This window comes from Cherax quadricarinatus, chromosome 85 (assembly GCF_038502225.1).
Source record: "Cherax quadricarinatus isolate ZL_2023a chromosome 85, ASM3850222v1, whole genome shotgun sequence".
NCBI classification, from domain to species: Eukaryota; Metazoa; Arthropoda; class Malacostraca; order Decapoda; family Parastacidae; genus Cherax; species Cherax quadricarinatus.
Window position 1 is genome coordinate 9752233 of NC_091376.1, and position 13748 is coordinate 9765980.

A 13748-nucleotide genomic window follows, 5' to 3' on the forward strand; every position below is an offset into this window, starting at 1 on the left:
GACTAGTTGGCCCGTCAACCCTGCTATGTTTTTTATCCTTACATTCCTCTACAGGCACCGCCGTGTCTCTCACCAGCTCAGGAACAACATCCTCTGCAGGCGGTGTCAATGTCCTTAACACCTCCTGAAGCTCTTCCTCTATAGCCTGCACCTCCTCCTGCACTTGCACTTCTGTACTTGTCCTTTGTGTAGTAACAGATCCTTTTACATCACAGCTTACCTCACACATGCCATTCTCCTCTTTGGAATCCTCCACCTCTTCACTCCACAAGCGCCCAGGCCCTTGCTTGCGCACCGGGCTCTCAACAGCTATCACGCTGGTAACTGGTGCTTCACCAGTTTGCGCTGGCGCCCTCCTCAGCTTCACGCACTCTGCCGCCATATGGTCGTATGCCCCACATATTCTGCACGTACGTCTCTGTCCGGCATACGATACCATAACTTGCGTCCTGAAGTCCTCCAACACGACGTAAGACGGTATGGGACGTCTCAGAGTCATCTTCAGGGAGAAGGTACCCTCCGGACGTCCCATGTAAGCACCTGCCGTCCACTTGCCCTTTTGTGCCAGATGTACGGTTCCATATGTCTCAAAAACACTCCGTATGTCAGCCTCATCTGCCTCAAATGGGACATTACGTATCTTAACCCACGTAAAGTGGCGAGATACGTCGATCAAACGCACCTTCACAGCAGGAGTAGCGTCAAGACTCACGTCTTGGAACCTCGTCACCAAAGACTCATACACGGACGTGGAATTCAGTTTGACGAAGATTCTATAAGCCCCATTCAGGGCTACACCATACACCTCATCGTCCTGGATTCCATAGGTCTCCCTAATGATTGTCGGGAGTAAGACTTGCACTGAAGAGGGTGAAATCGCCCCACGAAGCAGCTCAATACCAATGGTATTTACGCGCCTCCTCACACTCAGCGCCATGTTGATACAAGGTAGCTCGCCTGAACAGCAGAGGGGTGCAGCGCACAACCTCACTCGACCGTGGTCAGGCAGCGAATGTACATAAACATTAGGGTAACCCCAAGGAACACAGGAACCCCTAGTGTATGCTACGATTACTAAATTTTCAACTGTTTACAGGAACCATTCCTTCTGTGCATGTGGCATCTAAGCTAGGGAGGGGCCATTAGAAGTTCATACACTGGTAGACTCAGGGGGATTTCTAGATAGGGTTCACTCACCCCACATCAAGTCTGTTATAGTTTGTGCACGGAAAAAGGCAGGAATTTCCTGTCAGGAAGTTAATTCTCTAAAGAAGTGTACCCATAGAGGTGCTCGTGAGAACAGGACATAGATATCTTGGTTTTTTTTTTGTGTAAAAAGTGATTGCCAGAATGAGCATCTCAAGTTCCCACACAGGTAATCCAGAATGTTACTACGAGACGAACAATTTACAAGTAGCCCAAAAAATCAGGATAAATGACTCACGAAAGCGTAATAACAATTGCAAATCACGGAACGGGTGGGGTTTAAACCCATGGCAAGTAAGTCGTAAAACTCAAAGGCCAGTGTGTTAACCGCTCGGCCCTGTGGTTAATACACTGGCCTGTGAGTTTTACGACTCACTTGCCCTGGGTTCGAAACCCAACTCTTTCCCTGATCTTTGGACGAGGTTTCAGTCTAACGTAGACCATCATCACACCAGAAATCGTGATAATGAACCAGGGGTGAACGAAATGTGGACAGCAGCTACACTGTTTGGTAAACGGGCACATATGCAACTAATGTAACATTTTATTGTGGCAACGTTTCGGTCTCCAGCAGTTTTGTCAAGCCGTAACATTACGTTTAGGTTAAGTAAGGTTAGTCAGGAAACAGGACAAGTATTTCCTGACGCGGGTCTCAGTCATATGATGACCCACAACTGGAGCTTTTGGTCATGTGACCGAGGCCTTCCACTAGCTTACCCCTTCACCCCTCTAAAAATTATAGTCATACTTATAAGCAATGAGTATATTATTATGACTTAGTATAAACCAACAAATTGGTTTAGTAAGACGCGTAAACAGGACATATTTATCAGAAAACGTTTTGGTCCTGGACTTACCACAGACATGAGTGTGAGGACGTAAATGTTGAAGTGCTTGCCATGGTAGCGAGCCATCTTGTTATCCACCACCACCATCACCTCGATGGTGTAGCGGCGAGAGTAGAGGAACCTGCGGGTGCGGCTGCGCCGGGTGCGGCTGCGTCCTCCTCCCTTCCACGCTGCTCCTGCCACACCAGAAACGAAGATCGGTTAATGTATAGCCTACTACCAAGAAATATTGTCAGTTCTGGCGTGCTTTGACTATTGTGCAGCAGCAGCAGCAGCTACTAGTTGTCAAAGGACTTGTCGATAGACACTTAACTTTTTTTCTTGTGTGTGTGTGTGTGTGTGTGTGTGTGTGTGTGTGTGTGTGTGTGTGTGTGTGTGTGTGTGTGTGTGTGTGTGTGTGTGTGTGTGTGTACTCACCTACTTGTTACTGCAGGGGTTAAGTCTCAGCTCCTGGCTTCCTAAGTTACCACCTGCCAGATTCACCCCCTCCTAGCCTTGTAGGCCCTGTCATACCTTATCATAAAACTGTGTATGGTGCTTACCTCTGAAGAAATACTTCCTGACATTCCCATGACTCATTTGCATTTCTAACTTCCAACTCTACCCTCAAGTATCTCTAGCCTATCCCTCTCCAACCTTTCAATTTCTCCCGAGTATTTCGTATGTTGTTATCATGTCTCCTCTGGTTCTTAAGTCCTCTCTCTAATCGTCCATTTCAGTTTCTTTAGTTCTGGACCAAGTCTCGCTACCTTTGATATACCTTTGATGAGTTTCGAGAGTTTTTCCTACTCAAGGAGCCTAGCCATGGGCCAGGCTTGTCTGGTGTTTGCCTAGTCAAAGAGGCTGTTGCTGTTGGTGATCGATGACCCACATATCCATCACAGATTGGTTGATCTGGCACCTGGTAAAGATACTTGTCCAATTTCCTCTTGAAGATTTCTACACTTGTTCCAGCAGTGTTTCTGATATCTTCTGGTAAGATGTTGAATAATCTGGGGCCACGAATATTGATAGTGTTCCCTTATTGCTCCCACAGAACCCCATACCGCACCGCATACCTCTGAATTTTCTCCATTTTCTTAACATGTTTTATCAGGTGTGGGTTCCAGGATGATGCTGCGTACTCCAGGATGGGCCTGACGTAGCTTATATAAAGGCCACGGAATGACTGCAAAACGAAAGCAGGTTACTGAGCTGACGTGTGTCTCAGGTGATATGCTCGCCCCTGTGCTCACCTCTTTCTAATCAGAGTGAGATTTGCTGCCTTTGTCACCCGAGTTTATACTCAGTTTCTGGTTTTCTTGTCAATTTCTCAATTTTCACAACCTTACATTTGCTGGGGGTTGAACTCAAACAACAATTCAACAACCAGTTTATCCAGGTTCGTTCGTAGCCTTCACTGTCTTCATCGGTTTTTATTCTCTTCATTAATTTTGCATCTGTAAACAGGCATATACGTGTCTCTTCTGGTACAGGAGGGCCCCGCTTATACAGCAGGTCAGGTTCTGGGCTACTGCCGTATAGAAGTGCCCCGCTTATACAGCAGGTCAGTTTCTGGGCTACTGCCGTATAGAAGTGCCCCGCTTATACAGCAGGTCAGGTTCTGGGCTACTGCCGAATAGAAGTGCCCCACTTATACAGCAGGTCAGGTTCTGGGCTACTGCCGTATAGAAGTGCCCCGCTTATACAGGAGGTCAGGTTCTGGGCTACTGCCGAATAGAAGTGCCCCGCTTATACAGCAGGTCAGGTTCTGGGCTACTGCCGTATAGAAGTGCCCCACTTATACAGCAGGTCAGGTTCTGGGCTACTGCCGAATAGAAGTGCCCCGCTTATACAGCAGGTCAGGTTCTGGGCTACTGCCATATAGAAGGGCCCCGCTTATACAGCAGGTCAGGTTCTGGGCTACTGCCGTATAGAAGTGCCCCGCTTATACAGCAGGTCAGGTTCTGGGCTACTGCCGAATAGAAGTGCCCCGCTTATACAGCAGGTCAGGTTCTGGGCTACTGCCGTATAGAAGGGCCCCGCTTATACAGCAGGTCAGGTTCTGGGCTACTGCTGTATAGAAGGGCTCCGCTTATGCAGCAGGTCAGGTTCTGGGCTACTGCCATATAGAAGGGCCCTGCTTATACAGCAGTACGTCAGGTTCTGGGCTACTGCCGTATAGAAGGGCCCTGCTTATACAGGTCAGGTTCTGGGCTACTGCCGTATAGAAGAGCCCCGCTTATACAGCAGTACGTCAGGTTCTGGGCTACTGCCGTATAGAAGGGCCCCGCTTATACAGCAGGTCAGGTTCTGGGCTACTACCGTATAGAATGGCCCCGCTTACACAGCAGGTCAGGTTCTGGGCTACTGCTGTATAGAAGGGCCCCGCTTATACAGCAGATCAGGTTCTGGGCTACTGCAGTATAGAAGGGCCCCGCTTATACAGCAGGTCAGGTTCTGGGCTACTGCCGTATAGAAGTGCCCCACTTATACAGCAGGTCAGGTTCTGGGCTACTGCCGAATAGAAGGGCCCCGCTTATACAGCAGGTCAGGTTCTGGGCTACTGCCGTATAGAAGGGCCCCGCTTATACAGCAGGTCAGGTTCTGGGCTACTGCCATATAGAAGGGACCCGCTTATACAGCAGGTCAGGTTCTGGGCTACTGCCGTATAGAAGGGCCTCGCTTATACAGCAGGTCAGGTTCTGGGCTACTGCCATATAGAAGGGCCCCACTTATACAGCAGGTCAGGTTCTGGGCTACTACCGTATAGAATGGCCCCGCTTACACAGCAGGTCAGGTTCTGGGCTACTGCTGTATAGAAGGGCCCCGCTTATACAGCAGATCAGGTTCTGGGCTACTGCAGTATAGAAGGGCCCCGCTTATACAGCAGGTCAGGTTCTGGGCTACTGCCGTATAGAAGTGCCCCACTTATACAGCAGGTCAGGTTCTGGGCTACTGCCGAATAGAAGGGCCCCGCTTATACAGCAGGTCAGGTTCTGGGCTACTGCCGTATAGAAGGGCCCCGCTTATACAGCAGGTCAGGTTCTGGGCTACTGCCATATAGAAGGGACCCGCTTATACAGCAGGTCAGGTTCTGGGCTACTGCCGTATAGAAGGGCCTCGCTTATACAGCAGGTCAGGTTCTGGGCTACTGCCATATAGAAGGGCCCCACTTATACAGCAGGTCAGGTTCTGGGCTACTGCCATATAGAAGGGCCTCGCTTATACAGCAGGTCAGGTTCTGGGCTACTGCCGTATAGAAGGGACCCGCTTATACAGCAGGTCAGGTTCTGGGCTACTGCCGTATAGAAGGGACCCGCTTATACAGCAGGTCAGGTTCTGGGCTACTGCCGTATAGAAGGGCCTCGCTTATACAGCAGGTCAGGTTCTGGGCTACTGCCGTATAGAAGGGACCCGCTTATACAGCAGGTCAGGTTCTGGGCTACTGCCGTATAGAAGGGCCTCGCTTATACAGCAGGTCAGGTTCTGGGCTACTGCCGAATAGAAGGGACCCGCTTATACAGCAGGTCAGGTTCTGGGCTACTGCCGTATAGAAGGGACCCGCTTATACAGCAGGTCAGGTTCTGGGCTACTGCCGTATAGAAGGGCCTCGCTTATACAGCAGGTCAGGTTCTGGGCTACTGCCGAATAGAAGTGCCCCGCTTATACAGCAGGTCAGGTTCTGGGCTACTGCCGTATAGAAGGGACCCGCTTATACAGCAGGTCAGGTTCTGGGCTACTGCCGTATAGAAGGGACCCGCTTATACAGCAGGTCAGGTTCTGGGCTACTGCCGTATAGAAGGGCCTCGCTTATACAGCAGGTCAGGTTCTGGGCTACTGCCGTATAGAAGTGCCCCGCTTATACAGCAGGTCAGGTTCTGGGCTACTGCCGAATAGAAGTGCCCCGCTTATACAGCAGGTCAGGTTCTGGGCTACTGCCGTATAGAAGGGCCTCGCTTATACAGCAGGTCAGGTTCTGGGCTACTGCTGTAAAGCGAAAATCACAGTAAAGTGAAACATAGCCTTTTTTGTTACTTTCAAATGCATATAAAAGCCTGATAACAATACAGCTAGGACTAAAAAAAATGCATATACAGTACACACATTACTTATCTTAAAATATATTCATCCTTAGCTTAGTGAGTGGTGAATATATTTACTGTAGGAAGTCTGAATAAATGAAGAATGGGTATAACTGAAAACTGCTGTATTAGCGAAACGCTGCATATCATAATGCTGTAAAGTGGGGCCTCCCTGTATGTGAATTTAGGACTGATATGGCTATTATCAGTCCTTGCAAAATCCCACTTGATACTTATTCCCATTCTGATAATCACTATATCCTTCCTCTAAAGTATTCTTCGACCCACTGGAATACATTGCAGTTGGTCCTGCCTGTACTGAAGTATTTACCTCAGTCTCTGAGCTACACTATCAAATGACTTCTTGCAGTCTAGGAAAATATAATCCACTTAATCCTCCCTCTCGTGTCTACTTGTGTTACCTTGTCATAAACTTCCAACAGGTTTGTAAGACAACATTTGCTATCTCTAAACCCGTACTGGTGCTGAATATGAAGTCAGTTCATCACAGGTGTTCCACCATTCTTATGAAGTCAGTTCATCACAGTTGTTCCACCATTCTTATGAAGTCAGTTCATCACAGTTGTTCCACCATTCTTATGAAGTCAGTTCATCACAGTTGTTCCACCATTCTTATGAAGTCAGTTCATCACAGTTGTTCCACCATTCTTATGAAGTCAGTTCATCACAGGTGTTCCACCATTCTTATGAAGTCAGTTCATCACAGGTGTTCCACCATTCTCCTAATTATCTCTATTACATTAATTAGTATGAATGTTAGTATTAATGGTCTGCAGCTCAATGTTTCCTATCTTTCTTCTTTCTCCAGCCTATCATTCATGTTCCTTACATTTGTGATAACAGTATTGTGATTCTATGACTCCCAGATCTCTCACGTTAAGCTAGTTTATGTTAGGTTAGGTTAGCTTAGGTTAACTTAGGATAGGCTAGCTTATCTTACGTTAGGTTTGTTTAAGTCAGGTTAGCTTAGCTTAGGCTAGATTTTATTATATTTAAATCATGTTTGTTTAAATTAGGTTAGAGTAAGTTAGGTTAGGGAAGTTGGTTTAGATTTAATTAGATTATGTACATTAACTTAGTTAGGATTAGGTTAGGTTAAATTGGGTTAGTTAAGATTACATTAGTTTAAGTTAGATTTGGTTAGTTTTGACTAGTCCTGCTTGTCCTGGGTCTCCACAAGCTGCTTGTCCTGGGTCTCCACAAGCTGCTTGTCCTGGGTCTCCACAAGCTGCTTGTCCTGGGTCTCCACAAGCTGCTTGTCCTGGGTCTCCACAAGCTGCTTGTCCTGGGTCTCCACAAGCTGCTTGTCCTGGGTCTCCACAAGCTGCTTGTCCTGGGTCTCCACAAGCTGCTTGTCCTGGGTCTCCACAAGCTGCTTGTCCTGGGTCTCCACAAGTTGCTTGTCCTGGGTCTCCACAAGTTGCTTGTCCTGGGTCTCCACAAGTTGCTTCTCCTGGGTCTCCACAAGTTGCTTGTCCTGGGTCTCCACAAGTTGCTTGTCCTGGGTCTCCACAAGTTGCTTGTCCTGGGTCTCCACAAGTTGCTTGTCCTGGGTCTCCACAAGCTGCTTGTCCTGGGTCTCCACAAGTTGCTTGTCCTGGGTCTCCACAAGCTGCTTGTCCTGGGTCTCCACAAGCTGCTTGTCCTGGGTCTCCACAAGCTGCTTGTCCTGGGTCTCCACAAGTTGCTTGTCCTGGGTCTCCACAAGCTGCTTGTCCTGGGTCTCCACAAGCTGCTTGTCCTGGGTCTCCACAAGCTGCTTGTCCTGGGTCTCCACAAGCTGCTTGTCCTGGGTCTCCACAAGTTGCTTGTCCTGGGTCTCCACAAGCTGCTTCTCCTGGGTCTCCACAAGTTGCTTGTCCTGGGTCTCCACAAGCTGCTTGTCCTGGGTCTCCACAAGTTGCTTGTCCTGGGTCTCCACAAGCTGCTTGTCCTGGGTCTCCACAAGTTGCTTGTCCTGGGTCTCCACAAGTTGCTTGTCCTGGGTCTCCACAAGTTGCTTGTCCTGGGTCTCCACAAGTTGCTTGTCCTGGGTCTCCACAAGCTGCTTGTCCTGGGTCTCCACAAGTTGCTTGTCCTGGGTCTCCACAAGCTGCTTCTCCTGGGTCTCCACAAGTTGCTTGTCCTGGGTCTCCACAAGCTGCTTGTCCTGGGTCTCCACAAGTTGCTTGTCCTGGGTCTCCACAAGCTGCTTGTCCTGGGTCTCCACAAGTTGCTTGTCCTGGGTCTCCACAAGTTGCTTGTCCTGGGTCTCCACAAGTTGCTTGTCCTGGGTCTCCACAAGTTGCTTGTCCTGGGTCTCCACAAGTTGCCTGTCCTGGGTCTCCACAAGTTGCCTGTCCTGGGTCTCCACAAGTTGCTTGTCCTGGGTCTCCACAAGCTGCTTGTCCTGGGTCTCCACAAGCTGCTTGTCCTGGGTCTCCACAAGTTGCTTGTCCTGGGTCTCCACAAGTTGCTTGTCCTGGGTCTCCACAAGTTGCTTGTCCTGGGTCTCCACAAGTTGCTTGTCCTGGGTCTCCACAAGTTGCTTGTCCTGGGTCTCCACAAGTTGCTTGTCCTGGGTCTCCACAAGTTGCTTGTCCTGGGTCTCCACAAGTTGCTTGTCCTGGGTCTCCACAAGTTGCCTGTCCTGGGTCTCCACAAGTTGCTTGTCCTGGGCCCAAACAAGTTGCTTGTCCTGGGGCCCCCAAGAAGTTGCCTGTCCTGGGCCCCCACAAACTGCTTGCACTGGGCCCCTCACAACTTTTAATCTTATTCTGATAGCAACAATATATATATATATATATATATATATATATATATATATATATATATATATATATATATATATATATATATATATATATATATATATATATATTTATCACACTGGCCGATTCCCAATAAGGCAGGGTGGCCCGAAAAAGAAAAACTTTCACCATCATTCACTCCATCACTGTCTTGCCAGAAGGGTGCTTTACACTACAGTTTTTAAACTGCAACATTAACACCCCTCCTTCAGAGTGCAGGCACTGTACTTCCCATCTCCAGGACTCAAGTCCGGCCTGCCGGTTTCCCTGAATCCCTTCATAAATGTTACTTTGCTCACACTCCAACAGCACGTCAAGTATTAAAAACCATTTGTCTCCATTCACTCCTATCAAACACGCTCACGAGACAGAGAGAGAGAGAGACAGAGAGAGACAGAGAGAGAGAGAGAGAGAGAGAGAGAGAGAGAGAGAGTACACAGATGGCAGCCATGGGGACGTTAGGAAGTATTTTTTGAGACTTGAGTGATGGGTATATGTGAGGACAGAGGAACACACACATTCATACACCTGTACCTATGAAATACCCTTGACGAGTTTCGAGAGTTTTTCTACTCACGGAGCCCGGCCATGGGCCTGGTCAACCAGGCTGGGCTGGTGCTAGTCTGGTGCTAGACTGGTCAACCAGGCTGGGCTGGTGCTAGTCTGGTCAACCAGGCTGGGCTGGTGCTAGGCTGGTCAACCAGGCTGGGCTGGTGCTAGACTGGTCAACCAGGCTGGGCTGGTGCTAGACTGGTCATCCAGGCTGGGCTGGTGCTAGACTGGTCAACCAGGCTGGGCTGGTGCTAGTCTGGTCAACCAGGCTGGGCTGGTGCTAGTCTGGTCAACCAGGCTGGGCTGGTGCTAGTCTGGTCAACCAGGCTGGGCTGGTGCTAGTCTGGTCAACCAGGCTGGGCTGGTGCTAGTCTGGTCAACCAGGCTGGGCTGGTGCTAGTCTGGTCAACCAGGCTGGGCTGGTGCTAGACTGGTCAACCAGGCTGGGCTGGTGCTAGACTGGTCAACCAGGCTGGGCTGGTGCTAGACTGGTCAGCCAGGCTGGGCTGGTGCTAGACTGGTCAACCAGGCTGGGCTGGTGCTAGTCTGGTCAACCAGGCTGGGCTGGTGCTAGACTGGTCAACCAGGCTGGGCTGGTGCTAGAATGGTCAACTAGGGTGGGCTGGTGCTAGTCTGGTCAACCAGGCTGGGCTGGTGCTAGACTGGTCAACCAGGCTGGGCTGGTGCTAGACTGGTCAACCAGGCTGGGCTGGTGCTAGACTGGTCAACCAGGCTGGGCTGGTGCTAGAATGGTCAACTGGGGTGGGCTGGTGCTAGTCTGGTCAACTAGGCTGGGCTGGTGCTAGACTGGTCAACCAGGCTGGGCTGGTGCTAGTCTGGTCAACCAGGCTGGGCTGGTGCTAGACTGGTCAACCAGGCTGGGCTGGTGCTAGACTGGTCAACCAGGCTGGGCTGGTGCTAGACTGGTCAACCAGGCTGGGCTGGTGCTAGACTGGTCAACCAGGCTGGGCTGGTGCTAGAATGGTCAACTAGGGTGGGCTGGTGCTAGTCTGGTGAACCAGGCTGGGCTGGTGCTAGCCTGGTCAACCAGGCTGGGCTGGTGCTAGTCTGGTGAACCAGGCTGGGCTGGTGCTAGACTGGTCAACCAGGCTGGGCTGGTGCTTGTCTGGTCAACCAGGCTGGGCTGGTGCTAGTCTGGTCAACCAGGCTGGGCTGGTGCTAGTCTGGTCAACCAGGTTGGGCTGGTGTTAGGCTGGTCAACAAGGCTGGGCTGGTGTTAGGCTGGTCAACAAGGCTGGGCTGGTGTTAGGCTGGTCAACAAGGCTGGGCTGGTGTTAGGCTGGTCAACAAGGCTGGGCTGGTGTTAGGCTGGTCAACAAGGCTGGGCTGGTGTTAGGCTGGTCAACAAGGCTGGGCTGGTGTTAGGCTGGTCAACCAGGCTACAACGAATGCATTCGTTATGTCATTCGTATAATTCTCACAGAGCGCAGATAAGTCACCAGTTAAGTGCGATGATGTTTTAACTCGTGCATTAATGTGGGCAAGTGTTGTGACGATGGTGTGTGCAAACATTACTCAAGTTATAATACTTGGTTAAAAGTAGCCAGAGGCAGAGAAGTACACACCAGTGATAACCCAGCAGGTCACACACCAGTGATAACCCAGCAGGTCACACACCAGTGATAACCCAGCAGGTTACACACCAGTGATAACCCAGCAGGTCACACAACAGTGATAACCCAGCAGGTCACACACCAGTGATAACCCAGCAGGTTACACACCAGTGATAACCCAGCAGGTTACATAACAGTGATAACCCAGCAGGTTACACAACAGTGATAACCCAGCAGGTTACACAACAGTGATAACCCAGCAGGTTACACAACAGTGATAACCCAGCAGGTCACACAACAGTGATAACCCAGCAGGTTACACAACAGTGATAACCCAGCAGGTTACACAACAGTGATAACCCAGCAGGTTACACACCAGTGATAACCCAGCAGGTCACACAACAGTGATAACCCAGCAGGTCACACACCAGTGATAACCCAGCAGGTCACACAACAGTGATAACCCAGCAGGTTACACAACAGTGATAACCCAGCAGGTTACACACCAGTGATAACCCAGCAGGTTACACAACAGTGATAACCCAGCAGGTTACACAACAGTGATAACCCAGCAGGTTACACAACAGTGATAACCCAGCAGGTTACACAACAGTGATAACCCAGCAGGTTACACACCAGTGATAACCCAGCAGGTCACACACCAGTGATAACCCAGCAGGTCACACACCAGTGATAACCCAGCAGGTTACACACCAGTGATAACCCAGCAGGTCACACAACAGTGATAACCCAGCAGGTCACACACCAGTGATAACCCAGCAGGTTACACACCAGTGATAACCCAGCAGGTCACACACCAGTGATAACCCAGCAGGTTACACACCAGTGATAACCCAGCAGGTTACACACCAGTGATAACCCAGCAGGTTACACAACAGTGATAACCCAGCAGGTTACACAACAGTGATAACCCAGCAGGTTACACAACAGTGATAACCCAGCAGGTTACACAACAGTGATAACCCAGCAGGTTACACAACAGTGATAACCCAGCAGGTTACACAACAGTGATAACCCAGTAGGTTACACAACAGTGATAACCCAGCAGGTTACACAACAGTGATAACCCAGCAGGTTACACAACAGTGATAACCCAGCAGGTTACACAACAGTGATAACCCAGCAGGTTACACACCAGTGATAACCCAGCAGGTTACACACCAGTGATAACCCAGCAGGTTACACAACAGTGATAACCCAGCAGGTTACACAACAGTGATAACCCAGCAGGTTACACAACAGTGATAACCCAGCAGGTTACACAACAGTGATAACCCAGCAGGTTACACAACAGTGATAACCCAGCAGGTCACACAACAGTGATAACCCAGCAGGTTACACACCAGTGATAACCCAGCAGGTTACACACCAGTGATAACCCAGCAGGTCACACACCAGGGTCACACAAGTCACCTCAACCACGCCCACAAACATGAATCACACACACACACCGTGAGTCAAACACTGGTGTGTAACCCTAGTGTTTGACCCAGTAGCCTCCAGTGAAGAGGAGGGGCCAGGAGCTATGAATCGACCCCTGCAACCACAACTAGGTGAGTACAACTGAGTACACACACACACACACACACACACACACACACACACAGGAGGACAGGAGGGTCAGGGGAGACATGATAACGACATATAAAATACTGCGTGGAATAGACAAGGTGGACAAAGACAGGATGTTCCAGGGAGGGGACACAGAAACAAGAGGTCACAATTGGAAGTTGAAGACACAAATGAGTCAGAGAGATAGTAGGAAGTATTTCTTCAGTCATAGAGTTGTAAGGCAGTGGAATAGCCTAGAAAATGACGTAGTGGAGGCAGGAACCATACACAGTTTTAAGACGAGGTTTGATAAAGCTCATGGAGCGGGGAGAGAGAGGGCCTAGTAGCAACCGGTGAAGAGGCGGGGCCAGGAGCTAGGACTCGACCCCTGCAACCACAAATAGGTGAGTACAAATAGGTGAGTACACACAGGTGAGGTTCGAACCCAGATGAGACGTGAAACTCAAAGACCAGTTTTAGGTGTCACTTGCCACAGGTTGGAATCCCATCCCGTTCTGTGATTTACTTTCTGTCGTCCAATTGCGATTTCTCCACAAATATTTAAAACAATACACAAATAACCCGCACACAAGAGACAAAAAAAAGCTTACGACGACGTTTCGGTCCGACTTGGATCACTGACACTAAATGGTCCAAGCGGGACCGAAACATCGTCATAAGCTCCTCTCTCCTACGTGCGGTTTATTTGTATGTTGTTCCAGTCAGGGTATCGAGCCCTTTTGACGTAGACGTCACAACCGACGTCACTGTGGAAGCAAACTCTTTAGTAGGTAAAAGTACACAAGTGCAACTAATGTGACGTTATATTATGGCAACGTTTCGCTCTCCAGGAACTTTATCAAGCCATTACTAAACTGTTTATTACCAAGACTAAGTCACTGCTACATGATGAACATGTTCAATACTGGTTTATCATGTTAACAGTTGGTTTAGAGACCGACGAGCTGGTGAGCGAAACGTTGCCATAATGTCACATTAATTGCGTCTGTGTTCATTTACTTAACAGTGTTTGTAGACAAATGATTCTGGAAGTCGACAGGTTGAGAAATTAGACATGTGCAACACTTGGGTATCTTTATTGTGGAAACGTTTCACCACACA

At 49.3% G+C, this 13748-nt stretch overlaps 1 protein-coding gene across 3 annotated transcripts in view; it reads right to left on the reverse strand.

Annotated features, from left to right (window-relative positions):
* Positions 1-13748, reverse strand: part of LOC128703154 (A disintegrin and metalloproteinase with thrombospondin motifs 9) — a 1205378-nt gene that overhangs the window by 198911 nt on the left and 992719 nt on the right. For all 3 annotated transcript variants that reach the window (XM_070103358.1, XM_070103357.1, XM_070103356.1), the window contains exon 5: positions 2064-2230. In XM_070103358.1, coding sequence (XP_069959459.1) covers positions 2064-2230 — 167 coding nt within the window. The remainder of the gene's footprint in view (positions 1-2063; positions 2231-13748) is intronic.